General features: G+C 51.6%; 2 protein-coding genes across 11 annotated transcripts in view; one reads left to right on the top strand and one right to left on the bottom strand.

The window, feature by feature from the left end:
• PLA2G2C (phospholipase A2 group IIC) overlaps positions 1-19,119 on the bottom strand; it is a 34,121-nt gene extending 15,002 nt beyond the window's left edge. The window contains exons 1-3 of one of the 8 annotated variants that reach the window (XM_032302174.1): positions 6,176-6,543; positions 1,771-1,840; positions 1,041-1,213 (exon numbers count right to left, since the gene is read on the bottom strand). The gene's annotated coding sequence lies outside the window, so the exon portion shown is untranslated. Of the gene's footprint in view, positions 1-1,040; positions 1,214-1,603; positions 1,841-3,237; positions 4,282-5,984; positions 6,544-8,613; positions 9,054-19,030 lie in introns of those variants that run through there. The other 7 variants (XM_032302172.1, XM_032302177.1, XM_032302175.1 and 4 more) reach the window with 7 other exon arrangements.
• On the top strand, positions 5,790-15,445 carry UBXN10 (UBX domain protein 10). Of its 3 annotated transcripts, none has more exons than XM_032302169.1 (3): positions 5,790-5,876; positions 10,161-10,435; positions 10,544-15,445. In XM_032302169.1, the coding sequence occupies exons 2-3, from the start codon at positions 10,176-10,178 to the stop codon at positions 10,989-10,991; spliced, it is 708 nt and encodes a 235-aa protein (XP_032158060.1). In that variant the 5' UTR covers positions 5,790-5,876; positions 10,161-10,175; the 3' UTR covers positions 10,992-15,445. The 3 variants fall into 3 exon arrangements, with proteins under 3 accessions (XP_032158060.1, XP_032158058.1, XP_032158059.1); XM_032302168.1 differs by adding an exon at positions 8,436-8,537 and having other exon boundaries at positions 5,818-5,876; positions 10,161-15,445; XM_032302167.1 differs by having other exon boundaries at positions 10,161-15,445.
• Positions 19,120-21,640: the final 2,521 nt, after the last annotated feature.

Below are 21,640 nucleotides of genomic sequence, written 5' to 3'. Positions count from 1 at the left end.
GTGTGCCAGCTTCTCCCTGTGTGTCAGCTTCTCTCCCTGTGTGCCAGCTTCTCCCTGTGTGTCAGCTTCTCTCCCTGTGTGCCATCTTCTCCCTCTCTGTCTGCTTCTCCCTCTGTGTGCCAGCTTCTCCCTCTCTGTCAACCTCCCACCATGTGCGCAGCTTCTCCTTCTGTGTTTCAGCTTCCCCTTCTCTGTCAGCTTCTACTCCTGTGTGTCAGCTTCTCCCTTTATGTGTCAGCTTCTCCCTCTCTCCAATCCATCTTTGTTCACTTCCTGACAGATGTCTCTCCTGGGACATCTCATCCTGGGATCCTCCAGAGAATGCACTTCTCCATCTCAGAATCTGTGTCCAGGGAGGCCAACTTAGTCCCATGTAGAGTGATAAACAGTGAACTCACATTCAAAAGGAGGAGTTGGAGGGGGCCTTAAACTACCTTAAATTTGTATTCCACTCCTATTGGCTCCTCCTACAACCCCACAGGTAAAGCCTATCACTTTCCCGTTTGGCAGTTGAGGAAAGCAAGGCTCAGAGAGCAGTGACTCACAGCTACCAAGTGGCAGGACCAGAACTGAACCGCTGGTCCCGACCTCCCAATTCAGCGCTCTTTCCACCTCACCAGGCTCCCTGCCTAGACCTCTTGCCCATGTGGCCTTTTGAGGGTGACAGAGCATTTTCACAGACGTCTACTGGCCTCCGCGGCTGTGACTGAGGCGGGACGGGCACGGTCCTCTCCTTTGACTGACCTCTTGCGGGTGCTTTGGACTGCACTGAGCTGACAGCAGGGGCACAGGGCCGGAGGCCCGGGGACGTGACGAAGGGCAAGAGCATGGTGGGGAGCACGGCACGGGCTCCAGCTCCAGCTCCAGCCTCTAGCGCAGCAGCCAGCGGGTCAGCAGGTGCCGGTGAGCAATGCCCTCAGACCCATCAATTCATCTGATGTAGACAACGCTGAAATGTGGGCTGGCTTTATCCCCACCGAGAAAATGAGGAGGAAAGAACCCATAAGCTCCATCATCAAAGCTCATTCTATTTTGCTCACCTCTTTGTTCCCAGTACCTCCCGGCACACGCAGGGCCTGGCACACACGAGGATGATGGTGAGGATGAGTCACTTTTGTGTCACACTTCCACACCCTGCGAGGCTTCTGAGCACTTTGCAGACAGATACTCCATACATCCTCACAGCCCTCGGCCGGAGAAATGCCGCTATCAACTTCATCGTGAGAATGAGAAAGCCAGGCACGGAGAGGGGGAGGTAAATCCATATGTGAGGAATGAAAGAAGGAAGGAAATGATCAGAGTCTGATGATGCTTTGAGTTACAGAAACATAAACAAAACCATCCCCTCCCCAGGGCCAGCACGGACTAAGCACTGTTTGTGGATTATCTCCCTTAATTCTCTTCCAAGTCTCCCCTTGTGGCCCAGATGATCCACCCCAGTTTCTAGATGGGAGAACAGAGACTGGCAGGAGTGAGGGGTTTTGTCCTGCACACTGATGGAGCCAGGACTCGCCGCAGGTGTGTGGACACCAAAACTGGCATCCCTAACCCTGAGCCATTCTCTTGCTTCCCTGTAGAGCACGGAGCCCCGGGCTCTACCTACCCAAAACACAGTGAATGTTCTTACTTGAGACACAATTCCAGCAAGGGGTCAGCTTCTTTTTCTCAGACCCAGCAGTGGAACGGGAAGGGAGTTAAATGGTGGCTTTTAGTAGGCGGGCAAGGGAGAGAAGGGAGTGATGAAAATGGTAACGGACCAAGCCTGCAAACCTGGAACCACGGAGTGTGGGGACGGGTAGTTCTGGCTACAGTAACACCATTGCACCTGGAGTGTTGTTGACTTCGAGTCATCAAGAAAAGGTGCATTGTGTAAGAGACCGCGATGCAGGGCAAACCGTTCTGGCTTCTCTGTTGGAAAAGAGGGTAGGAGCGGGGGGGCCCCCCACTGCCTGGCAGAGCCACTGAAAGTTCCTGAACCTTCCCTTCATCAACCGCAAGGTGGAAACAATGAGCCTGCCCCTCCCACAGATTGCCAGTAAGACTGAACAAGTTCCTGAGGTCGAAAGCACTTGGCCAACAGTAGCCAAGGTGAAGTACCATGTTTGCTATGTTCTGCTTAAGAAGACAGGGAAGGAGGCACAACATTAATGGATGTTTTCTAATAATATGGGGAAGCAGTAGAATCTTGCACTTTAAGAGGTGGATTTCATTATCTAGAAACTTCCCTCTTGCAGGTCCTGTTGGGATGCTCAGGCATCAGGACGCGTAGTAATTGTGCCAGCGTCTTGGCCTCTCCACCAGGGCACACACCCTGTTCTACGTCTGCTTGAAGATTACCCACGGTCTCAATCAACACGTCTAATGGGATCGAGGGCAGAATAGTACACTGGGTATAGACTCCAAAATTTGGAAGCTGCTAGTTCAAAAAGAGGCCACCTGCTCTTTGGGGACAAGCTGCTGAGACACTGAAGCTCTTGCCTTCAGCCCAGCCCTGGGGGAGGTCATTTAGACTTCAAACCAGTTATCCTTGGGGGATGCCAAGCGGCAGTCAGCCTGGTCCCTTGGTGGAAAAGCCGGCTGTGGAATCGGCATTGTCTCTTCATTAATTTAATTCATTTGCTGAGCGCATATCATGAAGTGGGCACCGTGCGGGCAAAGCAGGGGACTCAGACACAGGCAAGTTCCTAGCCCCGAGGAGCTCAGGTCCTGCTGACGGAGGGGCACACGGAAGGCGAAACCAATGTGATAATGAACACTAACCCTCCCCAAGCAGTCACACGTTCCCTGCACATGCTAAGACCTTTCCATGTAGCATCTGATTTCACGCCCAACGCACTCCCATTCTTAACCATCTATGTTCTACAGAGTTAGAAACCAAGGTCCAGAGAACACTAATCAGCGACCCAAGGTGTCTAGCAAGCTAGCAAGCGGTGGGGCCAGGATTTAAACTCAAGTCCGGATTCCAGGGCCCATGCCCACTACCTCACAACCAGGGCAACAGGCGGGTGCAGGTAAAGGTGCCAAGCGGGAATGCCGGGCTGGAGGTGGGCTCTGGAGTACGGGTGGAATCAGTCAGATTGGGGTTCTGGAACAGCTCGGCCACTCAAGAACTTGAGGGATCCCGAGGGTCCGTTGTTTTTTTTTGTTTGTTTGTTTTTGTTTTTATTTTGTTTTGTTTTGCAAAGGAGGCCAATGATGCCTTTCTGGAAGAGAGCACTGAAGATCGGAGGAACTGACCTGGTGAGGGCGGGGGGCGCCATCTTGGACACGTTCCACTGGACCAAAAGGGATCAATGTGGTTTGGGGTTGGGGAGGAGGTGGTCAGGAAAGGCCTCCATGAAAGAGTTGACTTTTTAACAGGGGCCTTGAAGGATCAGTCAATTTGGATTGACTTCGAGGAAGGAAGCAGGGGCAGGCATGAGTAACGATCCTGGAGTTGAGAAGACCAAAGGCCCGTTTGGGCAATAAGCTGGCTGGAACCCACGGAGGAATCTGGGGAGTAAGGGAACCACGGCTGGGAATGAGGGTGACCCACTTTGAACCTGGCAGAGCAGGTGCCTCTGGCCACATTTACTGAGAGTCTATTTTGCACGTGCGTCAGAGACTAGGCCTTATAGGGTTTGTCTTTTGAAGACACGTTCTTTAAAGAAAGGGGAGACAAAGGTGGCAAAGTCAGGGCTCTCTCTAAAGAGCAGGAAGGCACAGCCATTGGCGGGTGGGCTCTCCTTCCTTCCCTCCAGCTTCCCCTGGCACTGTGCGTTACATAGCCCTGGGGAGCAAAGGACACGTCCTGCTGAATATTAAACAGACCCCAGGCATCAGCCCCATTTCAGTGCGTGCCCACATAGGGACACACACACACACACATACGGTAGGGGGAGAAGCGGATTTGATTTTCCAAAAGATTGCATAATCCTTAGGTGTTATTAAAATAGCTGATGAAGAATCTACTTTAATCTTTTTTGGGTGGGCGTCAAAGGCCTGAAGAGCATTGCTTTAGATATTTCTGACAGAATCATTTACAAGCAAGAAGCCACCCAGCACAGAGCTGCCAAGCCAACGGCTCCTAAGATTGTCACCTCATGCACCTCCTTGGGGCCCCAGGTGCCACCCCGGATGTCCAGAGCCGGGGAGGAGGCAACCCCAGCAGGTGGCATGGCTCACCCGCAGCTTCCACAGGTCAGGCACAGCTTTCCTGGGACAGGAGGGAACCTCACTGCTGAAATGATCCCCACCTCCTGGGGCCCGAAGACCTTCCTGTCAGCGTCAGAGGCATATAACCACGTCCAACCCCTGCCCGCTCTCCCATTCTTGGCTCAAACTGTATTTTGAAAACAATCTGATCTATAACTCCTCAAGGGCGTGTGACACGCCTTCTCAACCAGACTGTAACCATCTCAGAGGAGGGTCGCAGTCGTGTCCTAGCGCAATCCCATGCCCGTGTGTCCAGCACACACGAGACAGCAGATATCCGGACACAATGTTAGGATACCCTGATTCTTTCTTCTGATAATTTGGTTTTTGTCTACTAACATTACCCTCCAATAATACAGTCACGAAATTATTCGTCTGCGAATTCCAAGAGTCTAGAACCATGCCTGGCACACAATAGTAGTCCAGTAAGGGTTCCTTTTGAAGCTATGTTAATTCCTTTTGAAAGAAAGCCTTCATCCATTCAAGTTGGGATCTGAAGGCTACGTGGGCATTAGGCAAAGGAAGAGAGGAGGCAAAGCTTGGGGAGGATGGAGAAGACTCTTCCAGGCATCAGGGACAGCAGGAACAAAGGTCTGGAGCGTATGTGTATGGCCTTTGGCAGGGGACTGGCTTCGGGGCCGTTGGAGGAGTAGGTCTTGGACAGAGGCAGAGGACATGTCCCCTCCCACTGAGCAGGAGGGATGGAGGAAAGCAGGCAAGTGTGTAGTCTGATGACAGAACACTAACAAGGCTTCCATAGGATGGCTTCTCTTTTGTCTCTGAAGAGGGAAGTAAGGATTCTTCTGCGTTGGAGGAGGGGCAGGGGAGAGGGGTGAGGTTTCAGGAGTGAGGACAAGGTTTGAAATAACCACCAAAGGAGAGAGGAGACCGAAATGAACTGGGAAGTGGGAGGATTTCTGCCTGGGGTTAAGGGTCCAGTAGGTGTTGGAGACCACACCTTTCCACAAATTATGCCAAGGTCTGCGGCTGGTCAAGGTGTCTTCAGCCCCTGGGTGCAAGTGGACTGATGGAATTTCATCAGGTGGGAGGGACCGAGTGGCAGCAGGACAAGGGCGAGGGGGATTCTCCAAAGGGAATGGCCTGGGTAAAGGACTGTGGGCTGGTCAGGGCAGGAAACAAGCAGGTTTGGGCGGGGGCGGGGGCAGTGAGAAAGCCTAGAGGGCAATGGGTTGCGGTTTCCACTTGAAAGAGGAATCGGGGAGGTGGATGGGGTTGCTGGAAGTGCAGGGGTCCTGGCTAGAGAAGGCAAAACGGGGCAGATGTAGTTGATCCCAAGGGTCCCGAAGCCCCCCGGAGTGTGGGGCTGGTGTTAAAGACATTGCCCTGAGAACAGACAAGGCAGAGAGAGGCCCCAACTCAATACAAGCCCTAGAATCAGCCCCTGAGCATGGAGGGTGCCCCGGGAATCAGTCCAGCAGCCTCTCCCCAAACCGGGGACACTGAGCGGGTTGGGGCCTGCCCCCAGGTCACAGCATACGGTGCTCCCCAGCCCCGCCCAGGAGAGGACCCAGGAGGCCCCCCACCCGCTCGCCCCTGGGGCGGGCGGGGTGCCCCACCGACCGGAAGCACGTGGCCCCCTCCAGCCCGTTGCCCCGGAGACGCCGGCTGTTTACCAGCCGGACTGAGCCAGGCGACTGCGGGGCGGATGGAGCAGCGGCCAGGTGAGCGCGCCCGCCGCCCTGGGACAGGCCGCCCTCGGGGGGACAGGAAGGGGTCCCGGGGAGAAGCGGCCACTCCGGGGCAAAGCCAGCCAGCCCGGCCCAGCTCACCGTTGTCAGATGGGACAGTTCCCGGGCTCCGCGGAAGACGAAGGGGCTGGGAACCGGGCCATGCGCTCCTGGCTGGGCAGTACGGACTGGGACACAGACAGACCCACGGGGACTAAAGGACGTCCTGCCCTCGGAGAGACGGGAACTAGATCAGAGCCTCCCCCAGACCCATGCGCTTTCACCCAAGGCACCTCTCACTTTCTAGACGTTCTTTCTTGCCCCTCCTCCAAATGTCTGCTTCTGCTGTTCCAGCTCAGCTCCTTTCCTTTTAGAGATGTCCCTACTTGGAAATAATTAAGCTCTCCTCCTCCTCCCCTCCCCCACGCTGCTCTTGCAACCATCCCCACTGCCTTTTCCAAACCTTTGATCACTTGGTGGCTTGTGGTCCAATTTCTCCACTCCCCCTTGTAAAGGTGGCACTCTGCACTCTGCGTGGGACAGAGCATTCTAATCATTTAGCCGGGGGTAGAACTGGGAATGGTACCAAAGTTTTCTCCTGCTCAGGCCAACTACCATCTCCTGTTGATTCTTCTGAGTGCTTTCATCTTGAAAGCCTTACAGAGGTGGGGGTGGACTGGGGCTGGGGGGTGGTGGGGTTGTTGGCAGGGGATAGTATTAACTGATAAACATTTTTAAAAGACCAATTCAAATTATGCATGCTCGGTATATACCAGCAGATGGTACGTGGGTGGGTGTATTTTACTGCATTTGCTGTGGGTTTAGATTTGGGTTGCCAGTGAAAGGGGGTGGTCTGACCCTGTGCTAAGAGGTGGGCTCCTTTGGAAAGCAGGAATATGGCCTCCACCTTTCCTATCCAATGTTCTTCCTTTCCAGTCGATTGGACAATTCATCTTAAGCAATGGGTACCTGCCCTTTTGGCAGTTCCCTGGAAACCATTACTGATGTTTGTTTCCTGACTCCTAGCAGGCCTCTGGGGTGTAGCTATTCTGTTTAAGCAAACAGGCCACTTGCCTATTTGGTTGGTGGCTTGATGGGTGCCTACACCAAGATCTTGTCAAATCACTTTGTGGTTGAACGTCTGCCAGGCCTCGAGGTGGGGAAATGAGCTAAGTGGCGGGGGGGGGGGGGGGGGGGTGGAGCTGGTAATGATGGGCACTGCCCAAGCCTTCCGGCACCTAGGGGAATGGACAGGGTTCGGGACCCAAGGTGTAGATACAAAAGCATGGTTGGCCCAGGTCCTTAAACACCTGTTCCCCACCACCACCTCCCCAGCTTCCCCTTTCTATGGGATAGATGCTGGGGAGAGTTGGTGTTCCCTCCGTGTAACAGATGGTCCCCGCGCTCGGGAGGAGGCAGTGGGTTATGAAAGCAGGTTCGATGGAACGGTTTTACCTGAAGGAGGTGTTAGTCTCTAAATAACCATGAGTGGGCTTATAGGAATTAGTCATAATTGAGGTTTTTTTTCTCTGAGATAGCTCGCAGTCATGTTATCTTATGACCAGGGTGTCTTGAATATGACACCCCCCGAACATGGATAATTATATAGTACCAAAAGGTATAGAAAGTGCATGCACATAGTCAAGTTTTACTGTTAAAAATAATTCAGCAGAGAGCCTGCGAGAACACATGACTTTCCTCATCAAAGTTGTTAAGGAAGAGGTTTCTAAGTTACCAAACTTACTGACAGTTAAACCTTCCTGAGGCATGTGTGGGAGTTAGAAGCCAAGTCTGTGATAATTCTGTAGAAGCTGTGGCAAATTAATAGCCATTGCTGGAGGGGGGAGGGAGGACCAAGAAGGGGAGCTGGTTCCCAAATTGCGCTTATCTTTGGCAGAACAGTTGGACAATAATGACCTTCTCATGTCACCTTGAGTTAAAGTGCAGAGCTGCTTAATTACAAGTAAAAGACTTTAGAACTCAGCCAACAGGGGAAAAACCACATTCTTCACAGTTGATCAGAAAACAGATTAAATTAACAAGGAGACAGGCCGGCTTTTTTTTTTTTTTTTTTTTTAATGCCAAGGAGAAGGTTCCTGAACTCCCAGCAGCCAGATTGGGTGTGAAAACCTAGCGAGAAGTAGAAGATGGGAAGTGTGGAAAGACCCAGTCTGTGGACAGAAGGGAGCAAACATAGAGGCCTTTAAGTTAAGAAAGGAAGGATAGCTTTCGAACTGGCTAGTGCCTGGGGAATATAGGGGAAGTCTGCGTCTTGTTTGGGTATGGTTTTAATGGAAAGGAAAAGGATGCTTTCTAAAATTTGGCAACATGGGTAAGAGGCACAGAACAATAACATTAGAATGCAAGGTTACAGGGTTGGAATTACATTGCTCAGGACTGTGTGACGAAGGTAGCTTGGTGTAAGTTGGTTTGAGGTAAGGATGCAATTAAAGTGGGACATCAAAAGGCATTTCTTAGGAAAACATGATTTTGCATTTTTGAGCCAAGTTCATGGGCAGTTTCTGAAATCAACCTTCCTGCGTTTCTGTGCAGTGGGCGGGGCAGGCACGGGTTCCAGGGTTTGCCCTGCTGGTCAGAGGTGGCTAGGAGCAGAACCACAGAGGGTCCCCTGGGGGAAAAACTCTGCAGCAACAGGTAAGGTTTTTGGACCTAAAATAATAGAAAGCACTAAGCAAACAGAAAACCAAACACAAAAGCAAAAGAACCTTACCTCTTCTTAAGCCTTGACTACACATGCCCCGAGCCCAGTGTTTATGGCCACAGTTATGTGATTTCGTATTACCGACTTCCTGTTGCGGAAAAAGGGACTGATTTTAGAGGTATTTAAATAATGTCTTCAAGGTCATATGGCTAATTCTATAACTGAGGAAAGGGATGTATCAGGAAGGTAGATTGACAGTCCCATGGTTGCCCAGCTAACTCCCAGCAGAGCCTGCAGTAGAACTCCAGACTTAGGACATCAGGTCCTGGTTCCTTTGCACTCAGACGTGCTGCTCCTTGGGCACTGTGAAGCACTGGGAAATTACCAGAAGGTCTTTAGAGGGCAAGGAGACACCTGGTCAGCCTATGCGGTGGTGGTCAGGATTCCAAGGTGGTGGGAGCCCTAGACGCCCTGCAGTGTACAGGAAAGGATGTCACCAGGGCCTGGAAGGGGGAGGTGGTGGCCACCGGGTTAATGAAGGGGCCACCAAGATGGTGGTGGGGGGGAGAAGGAGGCTTGATCTGGCCATTGGGGCCTGCACAGAGAAGTGCCCACACTACCTCCTGAGAGCTTCTATGGGACTTTGCTAGCACGCATGAGCACCCCCAGCGGGAGGTAGCTAGGAAGACAGAAAGTGAAGCCTGGTCCTCCAGAACAGGACCTGGGGTCACAAGACCTGGGTTCAAGTCCAGGCTCTGCCGATAGGGGACTTTGTGAGCACGGAGCAAGTGTTCTGGGTCCTACACCTGTGGGATGACCTCGTGCCCAGCGTCCCTATGGAGATGGTCTAAGACCCGGTTTGGTACACGATGGCCCACTGCCAGTTTTGTGGGGCTTGTGGGCTAAGAATAGGTTTTGTACTTTCTAATGGTTGGGGGAAAATGGAAAGAAGAGGAATCTTTTGTGCCCCATGAAAATGACATGAAATTCAAATGTCAGTGTCCACAAGCGAAGACTCATGGGCACTCAGCCACCCCTGTTCATTCACCTGCTGTCTGTGGTGGCTGCCACACCCTACAGGCAGAGTTGTGGAGTTGTGTGACAGACCCTGTGGCCGGCAAAACTGGAAATATTGGCTATCTGGCCATTTACAGAAAAGGTATGCTGGCCCCTGGCCTAGAACCTGCGTACCTCCCTGTGAGTTCTGGCCGAGGGTCTGAGATCAGCAACGGTGCTCCCTGCTCCCTGCCCAACCCCGTAAGAATAAGAATCCACCCACCACCCCCCCCCCCCGCCCAAACCAAGTCACTCCCTGGTGCCGACTTTGTTTATTTTCCTCATGGCAATTATTACTTATTGAAAATATCTCTTTACTGGTGGGCTCGACACCTGTCTCCCCTCACTCTTGGTTCACTGATTTTTCTGAGTGGTTGAAATGACTGAGGTTGAGAAGGAAGGCGTGGCACCCGGTACCCCTCCCCCATGCAGGAAATCCAGAGAGGACCCCCAAACTCCCGGCCAGTTGGCACTGATTCCGGCCCCGGGGGTGACCGGCTTGGAGGCGGGAGTCCCGGGGAAGTATAATCTACGGCTTCTCTTCTCTCCTCCTTCCTTAGGGGTCTTGAGAAGCAATGGCCACCGAGGCCCCTGTGAACATAGCCCCCCCTGAACGCAGCACCGCGGGCCACACGGCCACTGACGGCTTCATCTGGCAGCCAGACTCGGCGAACATGCACGTCCTCAGGCCCAAGTCCGCCAAGGGACGGACGCGGCCGAGCCCGCACAGACCGCAGGGCACAGAGCCGGGTCCTCACCGCCCGCCGGCCTCCCTGCCTCCAGCCATCCCCTGTGAGCCGCCCAGCGGCCAGAGGCCGGGAGCCTGCGCACCCAGGTCTCCAAACCAGGGAGCTCCCAGCGAGATCCCCGAGCTGCGGCAGCAGGTGCCGGCTGGCGCTTCCTCCTCCCTCAATAAATACCCAGTCCTCCCTTCCATCAACAGGAAGAGCCTGGAGGAGGGGTCTGTGGAAACAGTGGTGAAACAGGCCGGCTCCCTGCAGCTGAGCGGCACAGTGAGTAAGAATGAAGAAGAGTCCAGAGCTCCAGCTTCTTCCCCAGAGAGGAAAGTCATCATCCGGACCAGGAGACAGACCTCCCCCAGGGCGGGGGACCCGGAGGAGCCCTCAGATCAAGAGCCCAGGCTGCTGCTGGCCGTCAGGTCTCCGTCGGGCCGAAGGTTCATTCACCATTTCCGGCCCACCGACGCCTTACAGATGGTTGTCGCTGTGGCCGAGGACAAGAACCAGGCCAGCTACCAGCCCTGCAGCATTGAAACCATGGAAGTGCCCAGGAGACGGTTCTCTGACCTCACCAGATCCCTGCAGGAGTGCAGAATCCCCCACAAGTCGGTGCTGGGCATCTCGCAGGAAGAAGGGGAGGGGGAGCTCTGAGTCCGCAGCCCCCTAGCCGGGGTCCTGGGTCTCTGAGCAAGGAGCACGCTTGGCTGCTGTGGCCTTCCGGGCAGCTCAGTCCCAAGTGCCGTGTGAACTTGGGGCGGCTGTGATCCTTGTGACCCACCTTCACAGCCTCTCCTCTGCAGGAGTGAAATTTGCACATGCGCCAAGCACATTGAGAAGGTTCTCTTCCAGTTGTTGAAATTCCCTCCAGCACTGGAGTGAACTGGCAAGTTACCAGGGCTGTTCCTGAAACCACCGTGACCAGGTCTCCCCCTTCCCCGAGGTCTGGGTCCTTTCTGGAGCACCCGCTTGCCTTTACAAATGAACTCTCCCTCTCTTGAAGCCAATGGTTTGCCTTTCTGTATTTGATGCAGGATTAAATACTTCCCAGAGAGGATTCAAGTCTGGTAAATAACCAGGGCTCAGGAAATGTCGAACTGGCATTTGTATTTCTTGCAAACATCTTTAAGAAACAGGCAGTTGACACTATCTTGGAAGCAGCCTCTTTGCTGGGCTCGGGTGGCTAGAGTTTCTCGGGGATTACAGTTTGTGTGATGTGGCTTCAGAGGAGAGAACAGGTCTTTCGCTAATACAAATCCCCCAACACATCAATGTTTCTGAAATAGTCTGGGAGCTAGAAAGCATATAGCGTCCACAACTGTGGATTAGCCAAGTGGCCACTCTTAAATAGAGACTAAGTAGGTTTGCAAACATCGGTAGCTACTCTCTACATGCCGCAGTCTTCCCAAACTGAGATAAACCAGTGTACTCTGATTTCCTTCGCTTTTGCTGCTCATGGAATCTTTTTGTTTTTAAAACCATACGAACGTACAAGTCTGTACAAGTTTGCCCTGAAGGCGCCATTGGCTTATCGGGGTGTGGAGATGTCATCTCGGTGTTTCGCCTCCTTCCCACAGAGACTCCCTGGAGCGGGGACAGCGGTGTCCCTGTTTTGTGATTTCGGAACCCCAGGGAGGACAAGGGTTCCTCTGTCGGGCCTCACTCGGCTGCACCCATGCCGAGAGACCCTGGGCCCACGTGTCCGTCTGATTGGCATGTGGTGCGTCTGAATGCCTTAGCCATAGCCATGTTGAAGACCACGGGGTCTTGGGTTTCCAACTCTGAAGTGGTGACGTGGACAGCTCGCCAGAGTCCTCTTATGTCGGGAGTTCAGCAAGACCTCCAGGTCTCATCAGGATCCTCTTTGTGGCCAAATCACCATTCAGAGTAGGGGAGCCGGTCCCTCAAGAGCTCTGCCATCACGGAGCACTGAGTACCGAGGTGCCCTCCCTGTTCCTGGGTACACAGAGAAGGCAGGAGTTCCAGAAGCCTATCAGCGTGGCAGCCTCAGCAGCAAGTGCGCCTTGTACCTAGATAAGGAAGGCGGCTGGAAATGTTACATCCAGCAACTTGATACTCAGCCATGGAGATTAACGCCAACATCGTTTCCTCTCAAGAAGGCTCGCCTTGTCCTTCCCCATCCCACACCACCCAGATCACTCAAGAGTGGGTTCTTTCATAATGTGTGGTCCAATTTCCCAATACTAGCTCGGTTGCAAAGATTGCAAAGCTGGGACTTGCTGGACCTTGGGCAGCTCACGCAGCTGGCCACCTCTCCCAACCAGCGACCATGGTGGAGGGGACTTGGGCGGGTGGAGGGGGGGGATCAGCATCCAGCCTGGTACTCTCAGGCTGGGTGCATATCCGCCTCTGATCCTAGGAGGCTGGGGGAAGAGCCTCCCTCAAAATCACACCTACTCTGTGGTAAGAATAAAATCCCACCCACCTGGGACTCGGTAATTTCTCCAGGCAGGAAATCTGTAGAAAACTTCAGCGAAACAGAGCATGCTGGAGGGAGCTAGAATCTTCTGCACTTAGGGCTTTGCTGCTGCAATTCAGCTTGGAATTTGGGGGTGGCAAAAAAAAAAGTGGAAGGCATGAAACATAGAAATATTTTAGGGTATCTTAGGACATGAGAATAGAGCTAGATTTGAGCCACCTTGATAAACTTTTTTTTTTTTTTGGACAAAAGGATGATGACACAATAAAAATTGATTTGTGTGACACCAAGTAGGCAGAGAAACACGCCTTCTGTTTTCAAGCAGGACTCTGGCCCCTGCGCTCTGGCGGACAGAGGGGCTCACTGACCTCACCTCCTTGGGAAAACACTGAGCTCTGCTGTTAAGTCCAAGTCCCTGTCCCCAGGCACCCCGGGTCCCCACCCTTCCCATAGCTCTTGCTTTCAGGTTACAGGGTCGCACCAAGCTCTCTACGGCAAGAGTCTCCTGAATTTCTCTGAAAAATCATTCCGAGTATTCTCCTTTGGAAGTTGGCAAGAGCTGCCTCTCTCACTATCAGAGAGGTGTGACTTTGTAGATGGCACTGTCACGTGGGCACCCCGGTCTAATGGGTGGCTTTGGGTGACCGCTTTGTAGTCACAGACCTCACTCATTCATTGAACCAGTGGTCACTGAGGGCCTACTCTGTGTCATACACGGGTGACCGGCATTGGCGTCCCACCAAGGGACCATTGACAAGGAAGCGTAAAACCATCTCGGGAGCTGAGAGCCCGACCCAAGTGAGGGGCTGTAGATTTACCCGTGAAGGATCCTGGAGTGAGGAGGAAACAGGCTGTTGCTGTCTCCCCGCTGCCTTGTGGAAATGCAAAGGCGAGTCCTCCCCACCTTTCCAGCGATGGCACCAGGAAGAGTGGTCATTAGGGACGTGAACTTTGCGTAGGACAAAGCTTCAAGACCAGTTTTCCCAGCATCTCCCCTGACACAGTCCAAGAGGTAAATTAGTTCTGGCGGCAGAAGGAACAGCAGGAGACATAAGTGACTCATCATTTAGAATCCAAAAACTTTTCACCAACAGATGGCAGGTGGTTTTAACACAACAGTCCTTGCCCTCAAAGTACCTGGGGATCCAGCCAACAGCCGGCAAGGCAGGGCGGTCCTGATGAAGAGATGTAGGTGAACGTGACCGTGGGCCGGTAGTCACTCCAGAGATCCCGCAGAAATACTCCACAAGCGAAGAAACGTAGACAAGCCTTGAGGTTTCCATTACCACGAAAAACCTTAAAGTCTAGTGACGGATCACTGTCCCAGGCATGCATTACGAAAGGCGGTGTACCGGGAACCAAGTTTCGCTTTTGTCTAAGCATTTTTACCACCATCTCGTGTGCATTTCTCGTGTCAAATAAAACCACGCTGCCCCAAGGGGCCAAAAAATAAAAAATAAAAAAAAGTTTCTCTTTACACAGTTTTTTAATAAGTTGAGATAAAAGGGTGCATGGTTTCCTGTAGTCTGAGGTGTATCTCAGACAAGACTTTTATATGGTAAGAGGATCTACTTTCCTACCCTTTAAACAGAGCTGCAAAGGAAACTAGATGATTCAACTTCAGCCTCCATCTGGAATCAGTCTGCGAAGCAAGCGCAGGAACATTAGTTTCCGTCGTGCACGAGGCAACACACCACTGTCAAGTGCAAGGTTTGGACCCCGTTCACCCTGACCCTGAGCCAGAACCAGCCCAAACCCGGCCAAGGTCAGAGGCCAAGGTGGAGGAGTTGGCGAAATGCAAGCAGAGCGGACTTGGGGTGACTCACCAACACACAAGAGAGTAGCTCACGTTGTACAAATAAAATTGGGTGTTTTGTTTTGCCTCTACACTGGTGATACGGCGTTTTCCTTCCCTGGTGAGGGCAGGGTCTGGTAGCCCTCTCTGATGCCCCTCTGTGCTCCTAGACTTTCAAGTCACGGAGGAAGCGGCAACGCTCCCTAGTGATTTGTGCGGAAGATCAAATCTCTGGAGGTATTTTTGGACACACTTGAATCCTATTCCAGGAGGCTGAACCGCGGATAGGACAACTGCTCATGGGTAGGGTTAAGCAAGTCTCCCTCAAAAGGTCTGCTGTGCTGGGGGAGGAGGGATCACTCTGGGCGCTGTGTTGAGAAGTTGACCTGTGGGGGTCAGGTTGGGAGACAGAAGACCAGCTCTGGCCGTTGCCAGTGACCAGGGGAGAGACGGAGCTAACTTGGGTCAGAACAGCAGCCGTAGATAACATGGGAGGTCTCAGATTCTGGACACATTATCGGTTAAGGGGGGAAGAAAAGGCAAGATAGTTTTGGGGATTCACCCAAGTGGACATCACTTGACCATATCGCCACGGGGGGCCGTTCCTGCAAAAAACGAGCAGACACATCAGCCGCGACTATATGCTTGGCCCGGGAGAAAGCACTGACCAGCAAACATATTCATAGGAAAGAAGTACGTGAGTGTTTTTGGAGGTGTACAGAGAATCCGAAAGCCACTGATTGCTTTAATTGAGAAGAGATGCAACTAGAACTGTTATTTCACTGAACATCAATGAATCACCATCTAACTCTTGGGGTATGATTCCTGACCAAGGTTTCTTATTAAATTAGTTCCCGTAAAAAAAAAAAAAAAGCGTTTATATCCCTTTCCTTCCTTTCCTGCCTGCCTCCATTCTGTTTATTCAAACCCAGCAGCTGACTTGGGATGTATTTCTTGGAAGGGCAAAGAAAACCACTGTCCTCCAACCTAATTAACAAAGCTTCCAAATTTCAAGATTTTCGTACCCACCTTTTTTTTTTTTTTAAGATTTTATTTATTTGACACAGAGAGATCACAAGTAGGCAGAGAGGCAGGCAGAGAGAGAGGGAGGCAGGGTCCCTGCTGAGCAGAGAGCCCGATGTGGGGCTCGATCCCAGGACCCTGAGATCATGAGCCACCCAGGCGCCCTGGCCTTGGTCCTTTTTGTGAGCAGCTGAGGGCGGTGCGTTCCGGCATCTGCCCCGTGAGGGAGAGCCAGGTCTGCTCTGGTTGGCAGGTGCCACTGACAGACACCCTGGGTGGGCTCCAGCCCAGCCCACTGGTGCCCAGAGTGGCCAGCCCCTCGCCAACAAACCGTGGGAAAATGGCAGCAACTCTCCTGCTGCCAGCTGGAAAGTAGAGTCTGGGAATGACCTGCCGCCCCCGCTCCAGCCCTGCATCCAGCTTTGGGACCCTGCAGTGTCCACCTAGACCAGATTTCAGTATAGCAAGTCCAGAAGCCTCGGATCCAAACTCTGGAGGGTTTATTAGTTTCTCCAACCCAGCCTGGGCCTCAGCTGCTCTTTACCTTCTTTTTTTTTTTTTAAGATTTATTTATTAGAGAGCACACAAGAGCGGGGGTGGGAGGGGCAGAAGGAGAAGCAGACTCCCCTCTGAGCAGGGAGCCCAACACAGGACTCAATCCCAGAATCCCGGGATCAGGACCCGAACCGAAGGCAGACACTTAACAGACTGAGCCACCCAGGGGCCCCACTCTTTGACTTCTTCTTTTTTTTTTTTTTAATTTTATTTATTCCTTTGACAGAGACAGATCAGAAGTAAGCAGAGAGGAAGGCAGAGAGAGGAGGAAGCAGGCTCCCTGCCGAGCAGAGAGCCCGATGCGGGACTCGATCCCAGTACCCTGAGATCATGACCTGAGCTGAAGGCAGAGGCTTTAACCCACTGAGCCACCCAGGCGTCCCACTCTTTGACTTCTTAACGGAACTCCCAGCGGGCCCTAGTCTTATTCAAATCATCTGTAGCAATTTCGTTCCAAAAGTATATACTAAGAACCTATATGCCAGAACAGAGCAGAGCGAAAGTCCCTGCCCATATTGAGGTTACACATTAATTAATGTGGGGATACAGAAAAGAACAATAAGGAATAAATAATGCAATGTGGTGGAAACGGATACATGTGATGAAAAACAGAGCAAGGTAAGGGGGATCTGCAGAGCATGGGGGTGGGCTAGAGGATGAGCCATCACGTGGTGGTCAAGGCTGACCTAACTGACAAAGTAGCATCTGGGCAGAGAACTTGCTGGAGGTGAGGGGGTGGGGGTGGGGTGGGAGGTAGGGGAGGTGGGGGAACCTTGTTCCTGGCAGAGGGGCTGCAGAGGCCCTAAGGAGTGAGTACATCCAGCCTCTTAGAGGAAGGGTCCCAGGCAGGGTGGCTGGAGTGAGGGAGGAGCCATCAGACATGGAGGTGGGGAAACAGATCACAGGAGACCCTGCAGGCACCATCGCTGCGTAAAATGGGGAGCCACAGCAGGGTGCTGATCAGAGGATTGGGAACCTGAGGCGTCTTCAAATCAGTGATCTGACTGCTGTGCTGAGAACAGGCAAAGGGAGCCAGTGGAAGCACAAGTAGAAGCTACAACTTCCCATCATCCAAGGGAGCCATGAAGACCAGAGCCATAGCCACAGACATTATGAGAGGCTGTCAGCTGCTGGGTAGATCATCCCTTCACTTTTTAAAAAAGTAGTACTTACTTTTTGGGGCACCTGGGTGGCGCAGTAGGTTAAGCATCTGACTCTTGATTTCGGCTCAGGTGGTGATACTCAGGGTCATGGGATCGAGCCCTGTATCGGGCTCCGCACTTGCATGGCTTCGGCTTGAGATGCTCTCTCTCCCTGTGCCACTCCTGTTTGTGCTCTTTCTTTCTCAATAAACAGATCTTAAAAAGAAGTAGTATACTTACTTTTTTTTTGCAAAAACAGTATTAAAGTAAATACTAACCCATAATATGCATCATCATTCTTCTCAATCATTTTTCCAGGCAGGAGAGGCTCTTACAGAATCCACGATGCTTTGTCCCCCAAACAAACACACATGCCTTTTTATTTTTTAATGCAAAACTTAGAAATTATAGAGAAGATTGAAGAGGAGAATAAAAAACCCCGACGATCCTTTCTGTCAGAGATCCGTTGTTATTAATATTTTGGCATATGTTATTTCTTTCCTAAGGATGAAATTGATTTTGTACATCACTCCCTTGCCGGCAGGTGCACATACATTTAACATTTGCAACCTCAACAAACACAGCGGTTGTAGGTTCTTTTTTTTTTTCAAATTTCTCCCCTCTCCCTAATTATTTTAAGGCTGAGTAATATTTCAACATGTCGCTGTACTGTAATTTATTAAGCCATTTTCCTGTTGTGGAACATTCCTAGGTTTCAGCTTTTGCTATAGAAATCAATGCTTGACGCTGCATCTGTGTTTCAAATCTTTTGAATGATTTCTTTAGGACAGTTTCCAGAAATAGGACTGGTAGGTCAATTATCCAAAAAAACCCAAAAGAAAAACAAAACAACACCTTGTGGATTTTGCTTTGCTTTCGAAGGATCCTATAACAAGCATCTCACGTTTCATCACGGTACCCCAGCTACTGCTGTGGATATAATGTTCTTTACTTTTATTGGTTGAAAATTGTAAAAAAAAAAAAAAAAGTTTTTTCTAATTTGCACATTTTTGATTGCTATTCAATATTAAACATCTCATGTGTCTTTCAACATAATTTTGACGTTAAAGCGAAAAACCCAAAGTGCAGTGAATTTGTTGCCTTAACCTGGGGCAGTTGGTGGGCTGGGAGATATATTTCTTTGTTCTCAATATTCCTATTAATTAATATATGCATTTACCTGATACGAGGATTACACTTTTTAAAAATACATATAGTCATGAACAGAACTCTGTGCATGTTGGATTTTTCTGAATCAAATCTTAGTTACATCCATATCTTTCATCGAGCCAACAAACTAGCCATGCCCGTGCATGGAGGTGGGGCGTAAAGACGAATCAGGTAGGTCTTGGCTCTCGATTGGGATTTCCAATCTAGTGGGAAGAATCATGTAAACAAGAAATCTATACACCATATGCAGTAAGTACTATACTAGTCTTTCACCTCATTTCACAATAGTCTGAAACCCACTGAGTACAATCGTGGCAGAAAATGGCCTTACTGATTTACAACAAACGGAGCTGCCCATTTGTTGGGTACCCCTCTGAGGACCTGGGCTAGCCAGCCACTGCCTCCTAATGCCTTTTAATTTGGGTTTTAAAAGAGGGCAGGAAGAGGTGGGAGAAGCAGATTGAGGCAAAGGCCAGACTGGGAGCACTGGGAACCTACAAGAGAAGAATTTGCCCCCAATGCCATTTACCTTGGAGAGGGGCTATGGAGGGGACACCCTGGGACTTACTGGAATGTTCTTGGACTGGGTCCTGGCTCTTCAGGCTGTGGGTCGCTGCTCCAATCATTCCCTACCAGGAGGGGCCAGCCAAGGCATCTGGTAACCCACCAGTCTAGATTCCTCAGTTCCATCTCTAGGAAAAGTCAAGGTGTGAGCCACAGACACCTGCTCATGAGAGAAGAAATCCACAACACACACACCCGCAGTCAACCCCACACACACCCCCCCCTTCGTTTTCAGGCAGAGGAGCGTGTCAGATGAGGCAGGAGAGCGTGCAGCTGGCAGAAAAGCACTGGGGAAATGCAGACCGTCACCAACAAACCTCTGACTCATCATGACTGGAAATGGGGGACTCAGCCTCTAGAAGGCTCTAGAGGTTTTTTTTTTTTCTTTTTTAAGATTTTATTTATTTATTTGATATAGAGAGAGAACACAAGCATGGAGAAGGACAGAGGGAGAGGGAGAAGCAGGGAGCCTGACTCAGGACCCGATTCCAGGACTCAGGAATCATGACTGGAGACCAAGGCAGATGCTTAACCAACTGAGCCACCCAGCACCATCCCTTCATTCCCCCCGCCTCTAGAGCTTTTTAAAATGATCTGCTCCAGATCTTCTGAATTAAAGGCTCAGGGGTTGGAGGCTAGGAAGCATGGATTTAGAAACTCCCCCCGTGCTAAGGGTCAGCAGGCTCAGAACTGCTGGGCAGGGCTAGGCCTATCCAGGTCCCTGCTAACTCCTATGGTCTCTGAGTCTCTTCACCTCTGCCCCAGCAGGCCAGACCAGTGACTGGCCTCTGGACCCGCGCCCCAGGGCAGGCCTGCTCTCAAATGTCCCCTGGGGCTTCCTCCTCTCAGAGCCGACCCCCCCCCCCACCCCCGACTTGTCAGGAGCTGCCTGGACCCAGCGTCAGCCCAGCTTCTGCAGGAAGGGAAGTTTCTCCCTGCCCTGAGCTGCCACAGCTCATTAGCCCCCTCACGTTCTCAGAGAAGAAACAGTCCTGTGTGGAGTTCAGAGAGCACAGGACTCGGCATCAAAAGTCCCGTGTTCCACGGAGTGGGTCACACGCTGCCTCAGTCTTCCTACCCAACTGTTTCCCAAGGGGCTGTTGAGAAGAATCCGATGACGTAATGTTTACTGAGAAAGGGTGACATCTGGTAAACACATGTGCAAATGCTTGTCTTTATTCTAGGAACCACCCACATGATATCCTTGCTATTTGCTGTCTTCCTGTGTTCCACAGATGTTCACTGAGCAGCTGCTTTGGGCAGGTCCTGGGGATGCAAGGGTGAAGACGTGCTCCCTGGCCTCCAGGCAGGTCGTCCACAGAAAACTAGAGCCTCAAGGGATGAGTGCACCAGTCTCAGCAGCAATGGGCACACAGCGGGTGCTCATTAAGTGCTTGTGGAATTAATGAATACATGAAAGGATGCTAGGGAATCTCAGATTGAGGATGGAGGAAGGTTCTGGAAAGTACTGTGGGAGCTGAGGCTCAGAGGGATGCGTAGGAGAGATGGTTCTCCATCTCTCCAGCCAAGGCAGGAGCCCTCTCCTAGGACGGGCACAAAGCTGGCCTCTTTCTCCAGACCATGAGGCCCTTCAACAACAGCCCATGACTCATTCCACCTCAGGCTGCACTGGGCATCTGGCAACGGGCCCTGCACATGGTGGGTACCCACCTCCCCGAGATGAAACCGTGGAAGATCCTGCTTTTGAGACCAATCGCTTAGCACCAAAGGTGTTAGGCTATCTTGGGTCATTTGGCTTATCTGTGCCCTTCAGCCAGTTCACAGCAAGGTGTCCCATCATCGTGCCATCCCCAGTGAACGGGACAGGATTTACAGTGTCCTCACGAGGGCTCTGTGTAGTGCTGGCCAACGCAGGTTGGTTCAGTCCATCTGCTTAGTCCTTAGGCAATAGAGCAGCCCACGCCTCTCCTTGCCTTAATCGAGATAATATATTCTTAGCAGGGAGGGCCGTGGAGACAGGTGGGTTCCCGTTCTCTAAATATTTCGCATTTTCACAAGAACAGAAGCCTGGTCTGCAGCTGAGACAGCCACCATATTAGTCATCAAATATTCTAGTGGCCCTTCATTAGGCCTCTTTCAGGAACTCTGTTTTTGAATGAATGAAAATACTGTGACCTGGGCTTAAAGAGTCGACCTGAAGCAGAGTGTAACCCTGGTAACATTAGAGGCCCCCTGGCCCGTGACCTCCGTCTTTGGATATATCCAAGAAGAAAAATGGGGCTTTGGGACCAGAGTTGATCACACATTCCCTGTCTGAAGACAGAGGCTGGGCCATCTCTCAGGATCCTTCCAATTCTCTGACTCCACAGAGCACGGGGAGTGGGGGGGGTGTCTTGAAGACTTGTAACTGGAGATTTTGCTAAAAGCAAGCATCACTGCCAAGCTGAAAGCATGAACAAGTTCCTTCCTCCAAACCCTTCAAATCTGAGGTTCAAGGTTGGTGATTGCCCTTGAGCTCTCGGAGCCCAGGCTGAGCCCAGTGACAGCCTGAACGGGACTGCATTCCCGCAGCATCTGCACCTGGGGCCAGGTGAGCAAGCAGGCGCACAGACAGCCTGACCAAGCTCCAGACCCTCCCAGGTACAAGTCGTCC

Source organism: Mustela erminea, chromosome 10 (assembly GCF_009829155.1).
Source record: "Mustela erminea isolate mMusErm1 chromosome 10, mMusErm1.Pri, whole genome shotgun sequence".
NCBI lineage: Eukaryota > Metazoa > Chordata > Mammalia > Carnivora > Mustelidae > Mustela > Mustela erminea.
Note: the sequence above shows the minus strand (reverse complement) of the source record. Positions and strands in the feature narration are given on the sequence as shown.